This window comes from Melanaphis sacchari, unplaced genomic scaffold (assembly GCF_002803265.2).
Source record: "Melanaphis sacchari strain LSU unplaced genomic scaffold, SCAv2.0 Contig54_pilon_pilon, whole genome shotgun sequence".
Classification (NCBI taxonomy): domain Eukaryota; kingdom Metazoa; phylum Arthropoda; class Insecta; order Hemiptera; family Aphididae; genus Melanaphis; species Melanaphis sacchari.
The window spans coordinates 258,384-282,406 of record NW_020271380.1 but is presented as its reverse complement, the minus strand read 5'-3'; the positions used below and the strand labels follow the sequence as shown (position 1 = coordinate 282,406).

Here is a 24,023-nt window from a genome sequence, read left to right as displayed (position 1 = left end):
ATTATATTTCAAGTGGACTGTATGTATACTTTATTGTAATAAATATTTGTGGAGTCGCTCACTATACGTATCTTGAACTCCAGAAGGCTACTATCATATCGCCACACTGATAAGTATCATAGATACCGTGATAATTTATGATTAGAGCGATAACAATTGTATTTTCATTATTGTTATTTTATTGAGCAGCCATTCTAAATACAGTGTTAAATTTTTAATCAGTAGAAATTTAAATACAATATTTCTTTATCAACAAAGAATTATTATTGCATTTTTAACATTTTAATATTATTGAAATGCCATTTGAATATTAATTTCTTATTCTAATTAAAATCAAATAATTATATAATACAATATTGTTTAAAAAAGTTGAATTTTTATTACATATTCAACACCGTATAAGTATTGAACTCATAGATATAACTCAATATTTAATAATCAATATGAAAACAATAATATAACTAAGACGTTTAAATTTTCAATTTAAAAACGAAATTGTAATATAATATGTCTATAAAATATTAAATAATCAATATTAATTTATCAATTAGTACTAAATATCTATTTGATAAAGACATTGCAGAATAATTGTTGTCTGGGAAATAATTTAATTACCTAACAATGTATAAACGTATATTAAAAGGTTTGTATTGGATTTATATAACATAATTATTATTATTATCATTGTACATTTTTTCTTTTATAATTTATTAAAGTTTCAAAGTTTCTAAAATTATAAATACTTTGTGTTTTTTTTTTTTTTTTAATACTTAGTTCTATCTATTTGTTATAAATTTAAACAATATATTTACTGAATCCATTTATATAATTATTAGAACACCAATTACAACTTAATATTATAGTCTATACTATAGACTCAATAGAATAAGTTTAAAACATATTTTTAGAATATTAAACACGCAAACGACACACCTCTATTATTTTAATTTCTATAAACCAATACAAAACAAATATTAAATATGTATAAAATTAAATATAATTATGTATCAGTATATTATATATACTATAATAAAAAAATTTTACCTTCTTACTAATTTAAGTCAACTTATTTTATCATTGCTTATATTATAGTGTTTAAAAAAAATAATAAAAATTCAGTGTATTAGTTCTTCAATAATACTATATTTCACAATATTTTTGTACAGTCTTTTCAATTATTGTTAAATTTATTATTAACGAACATTATGCCATTTAAATTAATTTCGTAGAATTTCTAATTTTAATTATCCCATAATTTATTCCCATGAAGTGAAAACAAAAATATACTACTTATAAACTTTAAATATTTAAATATTAATTACTTATATTATAAGTTGAAGGACCTATTAAATTGTTTGTATAATGTATTTTCACAATTTTTTTTTTTCTGAAAAAGTATAGACACTTATTATTTTATTTTGACATATCTATTATAGCCTATAGGTATCTTACATGATACAATAAATTCTCTAGTTATGCGATGACGAATTTGATACATTTTTAAGTGGAAGTTAACAATACATTTATTCAAAACAATTTTTAAATTTTTTGAGTTATCTTAGAGTAAAATCACATATAGAAAATAATATTTATGATGGTATAGATTTATTTATATATGGTTTAACAACAATTGAATGCACTGTGGCCTGTACATTTAATATTTGGTATAAGTATACTCATAACAAACAGATGTATGTCAGGCTTTGGTAAAAAATAATAAATAAATAATAAAATATGGAAGTAATAATTCTTTACTTTACAATTTAAATTAACCCTATGGTTTGTGACATTACACACCTAATTTTTAACTACCCTAAAATTTTACTAAAGAGTGACATCTTATGATCCTTTTTAAATTTTCCTATGTCCTCTTCAACATATGACATTTATTCTCATCGTAACAAATTTATATTATGGTGTCCATACTATCTTAATTTAATCATACAGGCTTTATAGTTTAACGTAGTTATCTAATAAATCAAACTTATATTATTATTATTTTTCTTTTTTTATCTTTAACACTATTTCACAATTGTTGAAACAAAGTTAAATAAAAAAATAAATAAAAAATAATCTGTTTTAGTCACACATGCTTTCATAAGCTTAATATTCGTATCACAATAAACGACACTCAACGTGCGCTTTTGTTGCCGCTTATCTATTTCTTTTATTCCTATTGAAATATTTTCTAAATAATATTTATATTGCCTTATGCTATACATACCACTAGGTGTTTGATTTATATGCATTCCAATATTTCGATATTATGATAGCACGGCGACCTAGATATGCAATTTAGGTACAGTTATCGTAGGCCCAATTCTTAAAATTTCATAAGTTATGATTTATGAGTTTTATTATGAGTCATAATTAACTATAAACTAATAATAAATATTATAGTAATAATAATAATTATATATTATATGTTGCATATATAATTATAATTCAATTTTTTGAACACTGATTTCTTAAAACCTATACAACTAATATCTAATAATAATGTGTTCGTTGAACGATTTTTGAACTTCCAATAATAGTCTACTATTTTAGTTTATTCTTTTCTATTTTAATTATATGCGTTAAGGATACTAGTATAATTTTGCTAAGTGATATTAAAAATAATATAAATAAGGTATAATATGTGCTATTTAATATACATTATTTATTGTATAATAATAATAATAATAATATATTAAGTAAATAAGTAATAAACATAACCTTCTATTATATACAAGGTTATAGCCGATAGTCTTAAAAATGTTAATTGTACTAAACAATTAAAATAACCCTTTCTCAAGTTTGAATAATATAGTAATGAATGGATAACCTCTTATCAGCATACAAACATTTTGGATTACGACTAGTCAATTCTTATCTAGACCATAACGATATAATCTTTTTGAAACCTAATTTTAAAGTAAGAGTTGGCAATTTATTATAAACATATATCATGTAAAAATATATTAGTATCAAGAAAAAAAGATACTGCGTTTTTGTCATGGCCGTGGTATAGTTATTTTTTCGAGGTGTTATAATATTTATATTTCTCTTTAATTAACATAATATAATTATTATAATTATTTATTACTAATTATTACTGTTCAATGTGTATAGTAGTTTAAATTAATATGTATATTAAATCATGATATCATTATGTACATACAAACGGGTTTTAGGATATCGTGTGATTTATAAATTACATAAAGAAAACTTTAATAATTATATTAATGTATTTATACATTATATATTGAAACTACTTGAACAATTAAATGTATTTAATTATAATATTAATAAAGAAGGCCATAAACGACATAAACTCATAACTGATTATTACGGTGTTATATAATTTGGTTCGTATATAAATTAAATTAAATCACATTAAATACCATAGTTTACAACAAGGTTCTAATACTCGTAATATTGATATTATTATTATATATTTAGTATGATATACAATTATTATACTATTATAAAGTTTAAGGTATTTTAATAAATATTTGATTCGCAATTATTAGTTAATCAAATTTGATAGATTTTTTTTTATAACAATAAGAAAAAAATAAAAAATATTACAAAATACTTGAATAATCGTATATTAACTTTACTAATTGATATTTTGGTGTTACCACCTTAAGGTTGAACTAAAATATTCAGATTTAAAAATTTAATTAACTATATACAATACATTATACATATATATAATATTATAATATTGAAGCATTGATATTTATGAACATATTTTTATTTTAAATAATATCATCATAATTTCAATTGAGGGCAAATAAATTTTCTCATTTTCATATGATCTTTGCATTTAAGTTTTGGATCAACATAAATTAATATGATCTCAAGAAAAAAAAAAGACTATTAAAATGAAGTTTTCATAACCTTTAACATTTATTTTTTTTTCAAATTTTTATTCGAAAAAAATACGATGATATTAAAATCTTGAAATTTTTAAACCACATTTAAGTGAGTATTTTTATTCATACCATTTTTTTCAAACACAATATTTTTACTATTTTTTCAATATTATAAAATTTTTAGTAGGTATAATAATTCATGTTTAGATAAAGTTTTAAAACTTAAAAATAATTATTTAAAAAAATTACGTTAACTTATAATATACTGTTTTTAATTTGATTTTATACTTTGAAAATGAATCAACTAACAATTTTGATGTTTTATGAAAATACTGAAAATGTTAATAATTTTTCTTTGCCTATGATTTTGAATAACTTGCGTTTCTAGAATAGTTTTAATATTTGAATTGAATAAGAAATACGTTAAGTTAAATGTAATGCGATTCCCTATATTTATGATTATTCTGAATTTTATGATTAAAATATTTCGAAAATTTTCAATTTGTATATTTTACTTTAACTAGATAACTAACATAAATACTCATAAAATGTGTATCTTACTTGGATATCAACTTCGATTATTTGTGAATTACCTAGTGATTTTCTTCATTTGTCTGCTTTCAATTTTTAACTGTATAATTAAATTTAAAATATATAAAGAGAGAGAGTGAGAGTAATAATTTAAATTATACATATAATATATCATATATTATGTAAATAATCATTACAAGTCTAACAAAATGATGCGTCACATTATTGAGAAAAAACCTGAATGCCTGAAGCCTGAATAACTAATAATTTCAACCAATAAAATAATCCCACACAAATAAAAACTTGAATAACTCGAAATCAAACTACATACATATCTTAATATCCAAGACCACTGTGATCAGCGCAATTACCTATCATTGCACCAATTATATTATGATTAATTACGTTTTTCTCTATTAAATATAAATAATATTTATGAAACAAAAATTAGCATTACATAAATATCGAGTCATTATTATTGATATATTAATATTTACGATAAATCATGTATAAGCAACCACCAGTACCTTACTATAATACTTCGCATTGCGTATCACATTAAAGTACAATATGATCAAAAAGTCAGAAATAGTTTGTGTACAGTGGCCATCACGGAGCTTACGCTACCCCCAAAAAATATTTATTTTTAAATTCCAATCGTCTTATCAATAAAATATATCGCAAACGCTCGATCCTATAATGTTTTTCGCAATAATCTTATCAAATAAAATAAAGTGTTACATGCGCTTAAAATTAAACGTTAATGCCGGTAAATATCACATCCGTCGAAATTCAACAAATCTATAAATATATACCAGGCATCAAATAATTCACCAACGTACATGTTCGTTAATTTTTGACGAACCGATAAGTTCATAAAATATCCACGCAACCTACAGCTGTATAAGAATGTTCATAAATAGATGTAATCATGTTAAGACGAATAATTAAAAAAACACTATGATGTCCCGACCTTTTTATATTCAGTTCAGCGTGTTTGTGTAAGTATATTAAATTTTTAATATCCACACAAAATTTGGACACTTGATTCCCCTAAAAATTAAATACCAAATTTAAACATTAAAATTAAAAAAATGCATATCATTTTCGTTAAAAAGTATATACACTATATGTGGTATACTGAGTGTAGTATCCTATATCGTTGTATATAAGATTTAAAAAAAAAAAGAAAAAAGGCGTGTTTTTTTTTTAAATTTTAATCGGCAAGCAATTTTACTAAAATGTATATAATTTTTGTTTCAAATTGTAATTACAATATTTTTTAATAAATCCTTAATATCATTTTTTTTTCTTTTTTTTTTTTAATTTTGATGATTAAATCATATATTTTGATTCACTGCTTATTTACTTCGAGACTCTAAATTCTATTTAATCAGTTAATAGATTTAATTCAAATTAATTTAATTTCTAGAGCTAAATTTATATTTTTAAATTTTTTCCAATGCAATTCCACACTTTTTTAATAAACTTTAATTGAAAATCTTTATAAGACACGCAAAGAAAATTATTTTTTGGGATAATTGCCTATAAGACTGTCGAACGTAGTTTAACATAGGTACAAGTGTAAAATAAGTAGGTACATAAAGAAACATGCCTTTTTTCTTTCTTTTTTTTTAAAAAAATTACATATTATTGAACCATAATTATTAATAAAAAAAGCCCGCATACGACAACATAAGATATCTCCTGTATATTAATTCAGAGATCACTAAATATAATAATTATACTATAATTGACACCAATAACAATAAAAATACATGCAAAATGAGTCGCATGAAATTAATTAATTTTTAAAAATGTTATTTATTGTATCATACATGTGAAGCAACTGATTTTTGAGATAAATAAATAAAAATAGATTTTTTTGGATATTGTAAATACATTTTTGATATTGTCGGTGTTTTACTGTCCTGTAATATTATTTCACTTTATCAAAGTCTACTATTATATTCATATTAAGTTTTATCTTACAGCTATATATATATATATAGCTGTAAGATCATGTATATATATATACATGATGAAGAGTTTGACTAAAGTTTCGATTTAACTTGTTTTATTAAAATCGATATATTATGCCTAATATTTAAAGATACTTTAGCATAATTATATGAGTGTGATAAAATAAACGACTAAGACAAATAATTTAATTATTAAGAGCTCTTTTTATCTAGTAACTAATATTAACTTATTGTTTTAAATAAATCACAATCTTATATGATTCTTGTTATAAATTAAACCTAGCTATGGAAATAATAAAATTGCCTTGTTTTATAACCATATAAATTTCATACAAAATGAATGTATAAATTATTATATTAAATAAAATATTTATAAATTCAATACAAATATTTTTATATTTCACGGTTGTAATGATAATATTATAAGCATACATAGTATAATATATTAAAGTATATGTGAAGTAGTCGTATGATTGTTATCAGTGATAAATTTTATAATTTTGCTAAACTTATTTGTTAGAACTACTCACATAATTTTTACCACGCTTGTACTAAACATTATATTCATAAAAATTATACTGTACCTATGTAGTTTTTGAAATTACCCATAACTCCAAGAAAGTATATCGGATAACTGTATATTGATCTTGCAATACATAAAAAAATAATTTATGCAATATCTATATTATGATGTCTATGTAATGTAATTTAATTTATGCCACGTCTCGTTTCGTTTCTTAGATATTCTATTTAAATTGGTTTAAATTTAAAACAACTTAGTATTGCTCACTATATATAATAAATATTATAATATTGAGCTTTTATAAATATTATGTTTCACGTATAATGAATGCAAAACAACTTATCAAAAATGATCAGTATATGAGTAGGCGATTTCTATTCGTATTAATTAACTGAAAAAATGTAAGCTTGTAAATGTATATACTAATGTCTATATTAAATTGGCCTTCCAAATATTTGTAATTAAATATTCAGTAATAAAATATATATAATATTATATTAAAAATATACTATCTGTGTCACTATGACCAACGGGAATAACCAATATTGTGTAATTTAATTGCTTTCTAAGGCGAACCATTTCATATGATTATGTAACGAGTTTAAGTGTGTTTATTATATTGTTTGTTATCATTAGGGTTCGGATTTAAAAACAATATTATAATTAATAAAAAGAGCATTTAAAATGTCAAAAAAGCAAAAAAATGTATTTAATTTTAAGAAAAGCAATTAAAAAATGTATTAAAAATTAAATAGTTTGTATATGGTATATTTTAACTAGTTAATATTAAAAATAAAATCATGGATCAATGAAAAATTTTACGTATCTGCACATTATGAACATATTTTAATCTATAGACATGTAGTATGGGTTAAATTAACTGGAAATACCAAATACTCGATAAAGTATTTAACGATATCGATAAATATCACAGATAATAAAACCCAAAACCCATTAAAAATAATCGACTAACGACAATGCAGAGTCTTCAGAAGATCTTATCGATTTGTAGCGTTAAGAGGCATGGTGTGTATAAAACCATCAAATCCATTGAAAACTAAACACAAAAAAGTCATTTATAAATCAATATGCATTTATAAGTGAAAAAGGCAACAAAAAAAAATAAATACACCCATCGTCTTAAATATTAAATGACACACATTTTTATACAAAAATTATTTTTATTATTATTATTATTATTATTAAAAACAAAAAAAAAGTTTTTGCCTTCAAATCCGAAGATTGGTTATCATTTTAATTGATAATATATAGATATTTAGAATACATATAAGAAAAAATGCAATTGGATTATATTAAAATGATTTTGAATGACATATGATCATAATCTCAAATCTCAAGAACTATATTTGACTAAATTGATATATTTTTGAATTTTCTACATGTGTAATATTTGAGAGAATGTTTTTAAATGCCTATACTTTAAATTTTTAATTGTTTTACAAAAGAACAAAATATTTACTTGTAAAATATATTGAGTTTTTTAATTTGTTTAAAAGCCAATTAGATAAACAAACATAGATATCAATCCTATATGTTCTTATATTATACTTAATAAGAGTTAATTATAATTTTACCGATATAATTCTTTTTCTCTTTAACCAAATAGATAAAAAATACGGTTAAATAGTATCATAATCATTATTCACATTTCTATAAATCTGTTTATATTTCACATAAATCAAAATATTTTCTATTAATATATTACACATTTAACTTAATAATATACGTATATTATAACAGTGGAGGGTTACAATACTGTGTAAGTGTTTACAGTTTCTAAGTCGGCGGAGTTAAGTAGTAATACGTTTCTCAGGATATTCTTATCAATTTATTCTTCGTATTAAACTTTAAAATATGCTTATAATAAACAATTAACTTTTTAGTCAATATACAATATTTATATAACAATATTTCTAAAAAAATAATATGTTTTTCTTCCGAATAAAAATAAAAATTAAAATAACATTAAATGTATTTATGAAATGGCATAATATAATAAATTGACTTTACTTTATAAAAATTGTTAAAATTACTTAAACCTATTTATATAGGTTACAACATTTGAGTAAATAACAATTCAGTGTGAAGAATATCAAACTTAAACTAAAAATGTTATAATATAAAGAATTTCTGCACAATTAAACATTTTTGTCGGCACAGAAAGAGCAATTATTGCTATTATACTAGATCAACGATTCTCAACCTAAGGTACGCGTATCCCAAGGGGTACGCGACATGATCTCAAGGGGTACATGAAAAAAAATTGGCTAATGGCGGAAAATGTTGAATATGTTTGTTTGAGCCATGTAAAACTATTTTAAATTTTAAATTCACATACACACTTTTTATAAATAATTAAATTTTAAATTTAAATTCATTGAATTTGTGAACCTTTCAAAATTATTTTTTAGATACAAATTTGTTAAGCATTCAATTTTTATAACTAAGGATTAACATTTTAATGAAGAGTTTCACACAAATAGTTCAGATTGTAATCAAAACATATTAAGCACATTTTGTACTATGAATTTTATTTAAGTTCAAATTTAGACAAAGTTATATATTTAAACGAAGCATAACGATTTTATTGATTAAATTAAAATGTAAGCATATTATTCGTATTTTTTTGATACTATTTATGTTTAATATTATATTTTATAATTTATACTCGTGGTCATATTCTCAAATACAATGGTATTGGTAAAAATTAATTTAACTTACCATTATTCAAATAGTAAAATATATGGCTTTAATACAATACATAAATATACCATAAAATATTATTAATTATATAATATATTGATGGACCGTTTTCGTTCAGAACCGTCTTTCGTATGCATTGATGTATCGAATGATGTAATTTAATTAAACACAAATATTTCATATATTATATTTTACTCAATAGATGATGTACATTTGATACCAAATTTCAAATTCATATTATTTTATATGCTTGTATTCTAAAATAATAAAATATTTGTATAAAACAGTCATTTGCTAAACATTTAACTTTAAGAAAAAAAGTTGGACGAAAAAATGAAAACTTTGAGAAAAAAATCTAGGAGAAGATTTTATATCAGTAATACGTTGTCAATTCATTCGACAAATGATTGAAATTAAATTAAACTAGATGTCTTATAGCATAAGACTTATATAATATCAGCCCAGCTTGATAGCTTATAATCCATAGAAGAATACAACAACGAGTATTTAAACACGAGTTTGTGTAAAACATTGAAATTGAAATTCTTATCGACATATTGTAATGATAAATGTTTTGCGTTATTGTCCAAGAGAACCTAATACTAAACGGGTGATTCTGTTGCTTGTTGGGACTCTACAAGCTCTATGGTATTAATTCCCTAACACCGGTTGGCACAAGAAAATCAAAATATATTGATGCAATGCGACATAGCTACCTACGTCTGAACATTGTTTCACTGAAATATTCCGATAACATCGACCATGGTTAATCCTTAAACGGGACGTCCTGTGGTGTAGACGGCAGACAATACGACGGGTAAACATAATGACTGTAATAAAAATTAAACAATAAAATTGAAGGAAAAAATTAAAGAAATAACCAAAACAATGCGAAACGCGAACCGGACAAAGCCTTAACGAACTTCCACGGACGAACAACAAAAGAGATTTCGAGACGGAAGTAAAAATTATTACCTGCTAAAATAATAATAATTATTTGCGATTTGTTTATCGTGCGTGTCACAGGGTTAACGGTCATCATAGTCCGACGACGACCGCGGTCCGAGATGGTAAAACAGCGGTTTGAAACGATCCATAATATGTTAAATTACGCCAGTGATCTTCGGCCTTTTTGGACTTGAAAACATTTTACCCGTGATCTATCGTTCCAAAAAAAAAAAAATAAAAAAAAAAATTGATTGGATAAAACTATTTGGTGTACGTAAAATCAAACGGATTTTCGATAAATTTATATTATTTTATTAATTTTAGTCATATTTGTTTCATAATATACAGTGTTTAATAAAATACACTTAATTATTATTATTTTATTATTTTTTTTTTTTTTTTGTTATTAAAATAGCTATAATTACAACGTAAATTTGAAGCTTTCGCGTGACACAAAATCGAGTCGTTGCCACTGATCTCTGTTTCGGCGGCGGTCAACTATCGCGTCATGTCATTGACGGCGGTGCAAAAAAAACACGGAAATTCTGGAACCGGAGCCGACAGACGACCGTGGCCGCGCCGGCCGCACGGAGTGGCCGTGACGGCATTGGCCACGGCATTGGCGTTGGCCTGGCTACAGTTACCCGCCGCATTGTTTGGACGGTACAAGGCCGCGGCCGCGGTAAACGGTACGCTGTACGGCGCGGTCGGCTCGCCGCCGTTCGTCCACCCGACGTGGACGGACGTCGGCAAAAACGTTACGGCCGTTGGCCGGGTGGACGTGTGCGCGTTGAACGCCTGCGAGGCGTACGTCAGGATGCGCGACGACCTGGCCAACGCGGTGCGGCCGATCAACGACAAGCTGCGAGGTGGCGGGGAAGCCGGTGGATTGGGAGGCGTGGCCGGCGACAGGGGTGCGGTGCTCGAGGCCAGGCTACAGCAATTGGACAGGCGACTCCGGTCCGTCGAACAGCCCGGTGAGTATAGCGTTATAATCCTACTCGTATATTCAGAGTGATCCGTGTAGTATGACGTGTAAAACACTCGTTATTTCAATAACTATAATATTATTAAAAGCCAAAAGGCGTTCACCGACTAAATAACATTTTATTATCATAAGTCCTCTCTCATTGCCAACTAACGCGTTATAACAAAGTATATATTATTATAAGTTTGTATGAAGATGTTTCGTATTTTATAGTTTTTTTTTTTTTTTTTGTGAATATGACGTAATTATAAATATATATCGAATTGAGGATCGTTTTAAAAACACGTTCAAAACCTCAAAAAACGAACCGAAAATAACAATTATCATGGTATTTTCCAAAAATGCATAAAAAGATAATACATATTTTAGGTACATGTTTTAAATTATGTTAATGCAATAAAGAACATCATTTATTAAAAGCACCGCATCGTAATCCATTAACAATTCTGATCGCTAGTCGACTGAAATCTAAACACTCGTCGACCAAATTCCATCGAAATTATTTTTAGTTATCGATTAAGAATGAAATTTACTATTATTATTATAATATTTATCATTTATTGAAAGTCGCAATTAAAAATCAAATTCTTTCATGGTCATATATAGATAAAAAACATGACGCCCGAGTGGTTAATTTACATTCAATTTATATAAATGTTTATGACATCCCCTAAACAATCAATAGTTTTAATTTTCTTTTTTATAATTAATAAACAAATAATATATAATACATATAATTCTAAAATTAATATGTTTCATCAATAAAAATTGTTTAGTGGGTATGATTTATAAATATACTTTAGATTATTGTGATGAATCACCTATGATCTTATCTGATCATCTATAGGTAACCGATTAATGTATAATATATATATATATGCCGTATGGAAATTTATCAAGTTTACTCACACGCCCTTTTTTTAACTTGAATAATACGTTAATTCAGGATCTGAATTTTATAATTTATAAATTAATTAAAATAACATATGTTTAATTACTTAGATTTTTTATACTATTTAAGGATTGTTCTGTGTAAATACAAACTTTTATCTTTAAAATGAAAACCATTATTTTTTTTATTTTTTTTTTTTTTGTAATAAATTATTAATTAAATGATTACTTAGGCCATTTAGGGAAAAATGTTCTAATTATTCAAATTTAAATTTAAACTAGTAATTTCTAAATTAAGTACTAAGCCTTATTTACAAAAGATAATAGACTATGAAAATAAGGTTAAAGATATGGAAACTTTAATGGAAAAAAATTGTAATAACATCAATACTAACATATTAATATTTTATAATATTTGTAAAAATATTCTTGATATTGAAAATACTTAATTAAATATTAAGTATCATATTTTGTTGTTTTCTTAAACCATTTTAATAACTATTATCCTGAACATAAACGTTTTAAGAAATCAAAAACTTATCACTCAAATTTTGATTTAAATACATTAAAATTTTTAAAACTTATTGCGAAAAAAGCAAGGTTCTCATTTGAAAAACAGGAGTTTATATGCCATTTGATACTTTTTATACAACTTTAAACTTTAAAAGATCTAATTATTTAAAAATATGGTTTTAAATATATTTTAAAATTCAGAAAATATAGAATTTGATTAAATTTGTTATTAATGAGGGGGAAAAATGGTGAGAGGATAGTTAGAAAATCATTTTGTGTATTATTATCACTGAAGCGGCCTATTTCAAAATACATAATATAAAATTTGTGATTTTTATCAATATCTGTTATTGAATACGGTCGGACACGCCACCGATACATAACTCTAAGATTAAGATGTGGAATATTATTGACGGTGATCTATGTTATAACTGTTCCAGTGTGGACAATCACGTCCGGAGTCTCTCGATGGAAGCGATGTAATCACGGACCGTGCAAGTGCAGAACTGAAACACATTCGGTGAGCTGTTGGAGAAAGGACTTTGAAGAAATTCCACCGGGCCAAACGCTGCCTTTCGACGTTAGCGCAATGTAAATATTACGAGAATGTCGTTCAACTCGTATTACATTATATTATAATAATACTCGCTGAACGCGGAGTTGAAACATAACGTTATAAACAAAATATCCCCTTCCGCCGTTTATTATTACGCGCCGACGATAGTTATTAAATCATATCGAATGATCGTTTCGAAACTGGTAAATTCGCACTTTTTTCAACATGGGGAACGTTTAAAAATACATTAAATAACAATAATTCGTCGAACGAGGCCACTGACACAGTGACTATAATAGGTATAATATGTGAAAAAAATATTACTAGATAGGAGGCAAGTCGGTATATTAAGTTCAAGAAGAAAGAAAAAATATGATTGTGCTCCACCGTTGTATAACTAATATCAATGTTGATTACAGTTTTTCTTTTTAAACCACATTTGCAGTGTGCAACGTAAAAAAAATCGTGTTAAGACTAAACCCTTTTCCATTGTTAACATCGTCTTGTGCAATAGTTTAAAAATCTAAAAATGTGTACACTACAAAAATAGCAAGCGTGATCTAAAAATGTATCATTTGGATCAAATACTTCATACACGCCTCGATTCGTTTAAAAAAAATAAATAAATAAATAAACGAATGATTGAGAAATGTTTATTTCTGATTAGAAGCAGTTTCTATTGACCTCTTTACATTTTATCATAATAATATTGTGTTATTTATTTATTCAACACTATTCGGTCAACACGAAGTCCTGAATGTGAGTAGTAATAAGAATATAAACGATAAATTGTCAGATTAATGTTATGTGGTAGGTATCTACTTCATAATAAGTACCGCCGATATACTATGTTCATTTTATAATCCAAATTTTTCTTCAATAATTGTTTATTGTTAATTCATTATTATTTTACACTCTCTATTATTAGCTAATAACAATCATAGGAAAGAGATAAATAATCAACTTTTACAGTCTCGCAAAACAAAAAAAAAACCATTAAATCTTTATTGGAACTAGCCATCGTTTATGGTAAATTGGATCAACCACAATTTTTATACGTACTTAAATAATATCACAATTGAAATACTGTACGCTATTATAATAACATTTTTGGTCTGTTTTAAAAAAATCATCTTATAGTCGTGTTTTATTTTTTACACCGACTGTGGTTTTTACTTTTCAGTGACCTGAGCACCAACAGTATAGTGTCCCTACACAAAGACACATTTAAAGGCCTGACAAACCTGACAGAGCTGTAAGTGGAATTTCTTGATTAAATTTAATAAATACATAAATTGTGTGTATGGTGTAAATTCAGTGTTGTGCTATAACTTAATTTAATTAGATAAATCATTGAATCATTGTCTAGATAAATTACAAAGTTGGTGTCAAATTAACGTCTAGAATAAAAATTATACAATGTATATATTATATTAGTTATCATAATTATATTATTATTAAACTATTTTAATATTTATCCATCTCTAGATATATTTACATCAAAATTTAAATTACTCAACATATCATAATAACTAATAGTGATTTAAAAAAACATTCTACTCGATGTGTTTTCTCCATCTTACTAACGTACATATAGCAGAATTAATTGTATACTGTTAGCTTTAATATTAGAAATAACTTACCTATAGTTAAAATTACAAGACATCTCATAGATTTTATTAACATTTAATTTTATTTTTAAGTTAGTTATAGTTATGTAAAATGTTAAAACTTAAAAATATTCATAACACACTTGAACATTGTTATATTAATAAATACGTGGATGTTTTAGATAATATTCTCACCTTTTAATAATATTAATGCTAAAACGTACTCCCTATATAGCAAAAAAAAAAAAAAAAATCATTATATATGTTTCTAAATAATGATTTTTTTTTTCAATTAGATATTAAAAAAATATTTTATTTTGTCTAATTATAATAAATAATTGTATTATTATCAATCAATAATTAAATGAAAAATAATCATTGGAGTGCACCACTGGATATAATACGCGAAGCGCCCAAACGTTATGCTAAATAACTTGCACATATGTTCTAGGGACCTAACGGATAACGATATTGACTATATACCCACACCCATTTTCAACACGCTGGAAAACCTCACAAAACTGTAACATAATTTATTATATATTATACACTTATTAAATAAAATATAACTTTGTGTGTATTATCAATAGTATAAAATATTGTTTTGCATGGAACGTTTTAGGAGGTTTCACAGGAATCATCTGATCGAAGTGCCATTATTGTTCAAAAGAAACACAAAACTGCAAATATTGTAAGTTTTCTTATGTTATTAAAATAGTAATAATGTATTCTACCTATATTATGTATACTATCAGATTTGCATTTAAAAATAAATTATTTTTTTTCAAATAACTTATAAGTGTATTGCCTTGAAACATAAAAGTAATGTATATTTAATATGCAAGTATTAATACAAATTGTAATATCAGGTGTTAAATTATTACATAATTTAAATATAATTGATCTAAATACTTTTAAATAGTAGTATAAAATATATAAAGAGAGATTTGCAATTCACCAAATTAGGAACGAAATAGGTACTAGAAAAGTATTCGAAAAATATATGTTTAGTTGACAAATGTATAAAATTACAATCCTATTAATTGTTTTATATCTCTATCTTATTATAAAATATAATTTCATATGACCTATTCGATAACTAACGATTATGTGAATTAACAATAATAATATAGTAATTTAACATTTTAACTCATATTTTAATTGTAAGGTGTAACAATTTACTAATAAGTAGTAAATTCTATGTACACATATTTATTAATATTATATATTATTACTTCCTAATAACATACTGTCATATCGTTTCAATTAAAATACTTTAACTTTCTATATTGTGCGCTTCATATTATATTAATGGGTTGAATTATATTCTTTACTTAATATCAATTTCTCATTACACTTAACTTAAAACTATCTGTGTTCCGTTTTTGTTCTTTCGCGTAACGTACATAATTATTAATGATCAATTTTAATTTTTTATTTCGGTGTTTTCAAGCAATATGACTAAATCGTTTTAATATAGAGGTTAACTACCAAGTAATAATATAGCGTTTGCTGGTTTTGTTAGAAAAACATTATTTCATCGTTAAGCATTATTAATTCATCGATTATTTTTTTAAAGTCGTTTTTATCCCAGTACACAAATTAGTTTGTTTTTTATAACACTGTAAATTTGTATATACTATACTGGATATGGTAACAGTATGATATAGTAAAAAGTCAGTAAATCAGCTGCTAGAAAAAAAATTATGACGACAAAAAGAATGAACGATTGGAGAAAGGCTGATTAAAATTTTTAAACCAGTTCTATGTTTATCGTTATATAATAGGATTTTTACATAAATAGTTTCATTTACAACTGCACCTCAAATTAAATTTATGTATTAAAAACTGCAAAATGATGCGTAGGCAGTGAAGGCAGTTTAAAGGGTGTAAAATATAAATTTAATATAAATTTATATTATTTATACCGCCGTTTATATTATAATGATAGTAAAAATATTTTTCCAACGAATTTTAAACATAAATATTACAGTTTTATTACAACTTTATCAGATTGCCAGATTAAACTGTACATTACAACTCAAATAATTTGAATCAATAGTTGTTCTTATATGTATTGGCATTCATAAAAAAAATAGAAATAAATAATATATTGTATTTTTAGACTCCATTATAAAATATAACCGAAGTGTTAATAACTTGAAAATATTACATTTGCTCCAATTACATACTATATGAAGAAAAATAGATTCTAATGTTATTTCACACGTTTAATGATTTATACTTTCTATGGTCCCTGTTTACTGTTCAAATAATAAGTTACTGAGATTTTGCTTTACATAGGTAATTATTAAATTAAAAATATTTATTTACTCCATCGAGATTTTAAATACATATAATAGGTGAAGATTTATGTTTTGTTTAAATAAATTATCAATATACTTAAATATAATTTTAAAAGTATTCTCAAATGATTAAATTAAATGTATAAATTCATATTTTTATTTAAATTAAATTATTTCGTAATATTATATGATACTTCTTATTAGGGCATGGATATTTGCAAGATTTTTTGCAAATTATTTGCTTTGATAGTCAGGAAGATAGCCAAGTTCCGCATAAATTAAAATAGTTAACAACAAATAAAATATTCACCATTCGAATTAAAAATATTTATTTTATAATATTAATTGTGTATATTTCGTTATTTTCCAGTTAAATAACATGTTTCGACTACTTCAGCAAATTGTTATGTTCATTGACAAAATTCTATGATATATTACTGTTTTGCTTTCTCTGTACCAATCGAAAACTATTGCATTCATAAACATCCATCTTATGTTATTACTAACCGAATATTTTTTTTTCATCTGGTATTCATTCTTGACTAATACGATTTATGTGTTAGCTTATCGTTTTTATATACTGAACAGCTAGTGATGTGTAATTTCGTTTGAACACTTTACAATATTACATTAATAAAATATTGTTTTTTCTATGTAGAACATTCTGCAGAGTTAACATAATTAACCTCTTCCCGCATAGAGGCATCAAATGGTGCCATATATATTTATTTTTATTAAAAATCAGCTTAAATTATAACAGTCTTCATATATCATTCTACATTATGATAACATAGTAATGTTTATATTTTACTAGTATAGGTAGCGCTAGTCATATTTAAAATTGGTAGAAAATGACTAAAAACAGAAAGACTACAGCTTTCCAAAATTACTACAAGTCATCCACTTTAGACAATTTTTTTCATACATAAAAATCAAATAAACTTTTCGAAAAAAATATTTCTGAATAGATTTATAACTTTTGTTTAAGATAATATTAATTAAAACCGGTTTTGGTAAATGGAAGAATTTTTATAGCGAGATTTGTTGATGGAAACATTTGGTGCCAGCCCGATTTGGTGGATGTATTTTTTCAATCAATTTTATGACGTTTTGTCTATTTACGTACAAACTATTGCATGTCTTTACATGCGTCTTATTTTTGTTTTTATTTCATCTATGGATTTTAAATTGTTTCCATTATTATCAGTACGTTGTGTTGTTGTACGAGTAAAGTATTGTTTATTTGGTCTCATAAATATATATTTTTTTTCAATAATTTGTGAAAATGTCTAAATTAAATGAACATACTATTGCGGATTTGTTGGATTTTGAAATGGATGAAGACGAAATGTCTATACCTTCTGGGTCTGAATTTTCTGACCAAGAAGAGGACGAAGAACATTTTTTCAGTGAGTTTGATGTACCAAATTATAATACTGATAATAATTGTTTCGATGATATTATGGATTGGCCTGTAGAATGTGTGGAAAATACAGACGTACTTCCCACATCTACCAATAACATTCACGTAGATCAAAATCCTATTATTATAAGTGTCCCTCATATTTCATTACCTAACCTAACAAGTAGGTAAATTTTAAATTGTAAAATTTTTAAAACGATACAAGTAAAACTTTTTTTTTGTATGTAAATTAATTTTTTATTTCAAGCTATAAAATAATTAACTAACAATTTTAAAATTTGGAATTTAATTTTTTTTTATATTTGATGTATATGTATGTTATCATAAAATAATTAATCAATTAATACTTCTTTTGTTTTATAATAATAAAATTTAAACATATTTTATACACTATTTATTTATTTGTTTGTGGTAATGTAGTTGAGTACTTCAAAACGGGATGGCACCAAATGTTGCCGGATTTTGTTTTTTAAATATCTTTTTAAATAATGTTTTGATATTTTTTTAAGTATTTTTTTCGAATTCTACGTCAAAATTTACATATAGGTACATTTTTTTTTTGTTAATAAAAGAAATCATGCATGAAGAGGTTAAATACGTATGTATTAAAAAAAAGTCATACCTAATTATTACTATTGAAATTTAGTTTGACGTAGATATTAATTAACTATGATGGTATTTTGAAACATTAAAACATTATAGAAATTATTATTTATTGTGTTATTTTATTACGATAGGTAATTCCCAAACTATTGCCACGATTATAATATAATATAGTTACCAACATTTCCTTGAATATAAACCTATATAGTATATGGTTTATTATAGAATAAAAGATATATTTTATTTGATTTACCGGCACGTCCAAACTTTTGAAGTCGTGATTCGCGTGTTAACATATTTGTTTAATGATTCTTAGAGTTTTTAATAAAGTAAATTAAACTGTATGTTTGAATTTTTTTACCAACAGTAATTACAAATTTCGAAGTATAATCATATAATAATATCAGTGGTTTTTGCCATTTCTAAATTTTGCACTAATGCTTTGATATATTATAAGTATATCTACCTGATAATATTCTAAATATTCCTATAATATATAGATGATATTTACTATGTACCTACACGTTTCTAAATCACGCTTTACTAAACAACGCAATATAAACGCAATTGAATTATATTTTATTTACCTACAGAGACATGTCAATGAATCATATAAAACAACTACCGGCAACGTTATTCCAATCGACAAAAAACTTAGTACTGTTGCATCTGTACGGCAACGAAATAGAGGTATTTCCGAAGTCGATATTTAAAGATCTTAATAAACTAGAAGATTTAGATTTGTCAGCAAACTCGTTGTTAGAGATATCGTCTGATATATTTCGAGGCGTGTCGTCGCTCAAAAGATTGAAATTGCAAGAAAATCAACTGCAACAACTACCCTTAGGTAAATCGATTGTGATAATCGCAACATCGCAGACAGCATGCAAAACTATATAAAAATTTGTGATGACGTTTTTACGTTTTTATAGGGGTGTTCGACGACGTAGAGTATTTAGAAGTCTTGTCCTTGAGAAACAATCGCATATCGTTTATTCGTCCCGGGCTGTTTAACAACATGAGGAGATTGGTATATCTAGACCTAACTGAAAACTGGATAAATTTAGTGAGTGATATAATATTATCGTAACTAAAATAACGATTATCATCACTTAGAATTTCTATTTGTGGCATAATATATTGTTTATGAACAACATATAGCTTAACGGCAACGAGTTCACCGACTTGGTAGCCTTGAACGAACTACATCTCGGTCAAAATTATTTGGAATTTATACCGGAACGAACATTCAAAAATTTGGCGTCACTAGAAAAACTTTATCTCTTTTCAAATAATATCCAACAGTTAGACGTCAACAGTTTTTATGGTTTGAAAAATCTTTCGTCACTGTTTCTTAACAACAATATGTTAAAAATTATCGACGACAGGCTTTTCGAGCCATTGATGAATATCAGAAAATTGTAAGTTTTTTTAATTCGTATCAAACACAAATAATATTATGTCTGTAATAACATATAAAAAGTACCTATGTATTTGTTTTTGTTAATATCAATTCAGTTTATCTATAAATAATTTAGGTAATTGTCGTAATCGTTACATAATGTCTAAACCAGATTGACTATTATGAAGTTTCTGAAACTCGATTAATATTGTTGAAGCATTAAATTCCCTCTATGTATAAACTTTTTTTAAAAGATCATTAAAATTAAAGACACAATTAAATTGAATTATACTTAATTTATATTATCATACCTAATAATAATAAGTATCTATATAATTGAAATTCAAATCCATATACTTATCGTATTAACGGTTTTATTTTTAATGTTTATAACTACAAATTAATTATAATGTTCTTAAATATTATCTAAAAATACGAACATCAATTACTTATTTTAAATTTGTGTTCAATAATATGTATTACGACACGTACAAAAATAAAATATTATTCAAACAATAATTTTATAAATGTATTGTTGAATACATATTATAATACAAATTATGATTATTGACTCAGCTGTGATTGAAAATAATATATCATTTATTTATTGTTTGTATATAAATACCTCAAAAATTAAATTATAGTACAATAACCATTTTTACCTCTGATGATTTTAGTTATTTTTTATTAATTAAAGTAAAAATAGTCAAAAAAACTTTAAACTTATAGCCATTAAGTTAAATATTATTTTCTACACACCGTAAAATTTTTAAATAGTTAGATTTATTTTAAATTTTTAAACTATTTATACGTATCGTGTACTTATTTATTCTATGGAGTTTTATTATTATACAATTATATAATTTATACCAACATATATCTTATGTATGATATGTTTTTTTGATATAAATAAACTCAACCAACCGAATTAAGAAAATGTTGAGTATAATACACTTCTACCTATATGTTATAGCACATAGATTATTTTAGATAATATTATGCACATAATGTGCTAATCCACCTGTCTCCGTTCAAAATTGTTTTACTGTATACAGTGATTTATTATGATTTATTTCAAAATATGTAAAACATCATACATTACAGCGATTTACTCAATGATAAATCAAATCATCTAGACGGTCGAAGGGAGTTCCCTTTTTAACATAAAATATTTTTATCGTTATTATAAATTTAGTTGCTGTGAAATAAATATTTTTTTTAAATAAAGTAAACATACGTTATTAATTAACCAAACGATTACTCGTTGTTTGTTACTAGATAAATGAGTTTTAATAATATTAAAAACTAAAAATGATCATAATATGTCCTTGGAATTTGATAATAATTAGCGAAAGGCATATCAATAGCTTTTGAGTGGAATTCTAAACATATTTTACATTATCTTAAGTCGATATGGCACTGTACTCGACATTGTTCTGGCAAACTATTTATTATTTTAAAAACATTATATGCATTAAAATATTAGTAAATTTATATGTTTACTGATACTATATTAAAAGAATAAATTAATTATACGAATAGGTCTAATACTATAAGTCTCTAGATGTTATTTCTTTGTGACATAATATATTTATTAAAACGGAAAATAACTATATAAGTGTAAAATGATAATATTTTTATTTTTTAGACACATTGACAGTAATAAATTCCAATTTCTACCAAACGACTGTTTCAATCACCTACCAAAGTTGGAATCTTTGAAACTCTCAAAGAACCCGTGGCATTGCGATTGTACAATACTATACTTAGCTAGGTAAAAATTATGTTATAAATTAAGTTTTATTTAATATTATTCGATTAATTTAACAACGTTAGAAATTGCGCATAGTATCGAATTAGTCGAGTATTAACGATTCTATTAATCGTATCGAATAATTCTAAACTTGTCGTGTTACGAATAAAAATTATTAGTTCTTTAAATTCGACGCGGAATCAATTAAATAATGATATATGATTCAATATATCAGTTATTCAACGCGGCAAGTGACATCAAACGATTTGATTAAAGTGTTCAATAAAAAAGAAGAAAAAAATCTGTAAGCTTCATTACCATCGATAGTGAAAAAAAAATAAAAATAGAAAATAATAATCTGTGTGTACAATTTTATCGAATTGATAAAAATTTTACTGTCAAACGTAAAGTTTATTATTTTTTTAACAATATAACAAACCAGCTGTTTAGTATTCAGTTTTAAGATTACAACCTATAATAATATATATATTATATATATCTACACTAATTAGTAATTACCAATATGTGTGGTGTATTCGACATATATTAACGCGTCTTTCGTCACCTTAGGTAGTTATATAATATATAAAATCATGAAACGAAATGTTGATTAGTGTTATAGTTTTAGCCGCATCTCGTGGTTCGTCTACCCAGGTCCGATAGAAAATAAAATATATTCAATATTTAAAGTCGACGAATTTTGTGATAGTGATAAAATTATGTTATTTAGAAATAATTTAATAACAATGTGGTGATAATGAAACTCAATATTCAATTTTTATTTGTTCGTTATTCGATTTCCGTTTGCAGATGGTTGCGGGCGAACAGGCAAAAAGTGTGGGATTCGAATCCTACGTGCCGCGGTCCCAGGGATCTGGGTGGCAAGCCCGTCGAAGACATGACCTTTGAAGACTTGTGCGACGGCCAGTGGGCTAGCATGGTGAAGCTTACACCTCGCGTACCCATACGATAAACGGCTACGGAGGAGAAAGAGACATATATCGTTATCATTAAATACACACACATACACACACACACACACACACACACACACACATATATATATATATATATATCATTATAATGTACTGCGCGTAAAAAAATGGCGATTGATTTAATGGCTTTTTCTTGACAATCCACGTTCGAGTATATTATGTATATTATTATATTATATTGTTTGCGGTGTGCGTGTGCGGACGCGTATTGTTTCTTTTGTTTTTAATTGATCGTACGGTTTAATTGCGCGCAGATAAGAAGGCGGCTGTTATCTGGGACAGGCGCTGTGTAATTTTAACGTTTATTATTATTATTATTATTATTATTTTCCTTAATGTGGCACTCGAGACTAATAATACTGTGTACAAGTGTATAAGTGCGTGTGTTGGGTACAGTCATTTATAGATAAGA

At 25.1% G+C, this 24,023-nt stretch overlaps 1 protein-coding gene across 1 annotated transcript; it reads left to right on the top strand.

Annotated features, from left to right (window-relative positions):
* The first annotated feature begins 10,685 nt into the window (after positions 1-10,685).
* LOC112599656 (leucine-rich repeat-containing protein 15-like) lies at positions 10,686-23,767 on the top strand. The gene is made up of 11 exons (XM_025346652.1): positions 10,686-10,841; positions 10,987-11,548; positions 13,404-13,554; positions 14,703-14,774; positions 15,581-15,652; positions 15,752-15,820; positions 20,055-20,308; positions 20,394-20,527; positions 20,623-20,882; positions 22,512-22,637; positions 23,427-23,767. The coding sequence occupies exons 2-11, from the start codon at positions 11,080-11,082 to the stop codon at positions 23,587-23,589; spliced, it is 1,770 nt and encodes a 589-aa protein (XP_025202437.1). The 5' UTR covers positions 10,686-10,841; positions 10,987-11,079; the 3' UTR covers positions 23,590-23,767.
* The last annotated feature ends 256 nt before the right edge of the window (positions 23,768-24,023 follow it).

What these genes read in the sequence shown, in the direction of transcription:
- LOC112599656 (XM_025346652.1), top strand. Translation starts at nt 11,080, where the DNA reads ATGTCATTGACGGCGGTGCAAAAAAAACACGGAAATTCTGGAACCGGA. An exon ending in CTGGAAAACCTCACAAAACT is followed by an intron (nt 15,653 to 15,751) that starts GTAACATAATTT and finishes GGAACGTTTTAG; the next exon opens with GAGGTTTCACAGGAATCATC. An exon ending in ACAATACTATACTTAGCTAG is followed by an intron (nt 22,638 to 23,426) that starts GTAAAAATTATG and finishes TTCCGTTTGCAG; the next exon opens with ATGGTTGCGGGCGAACAGGC.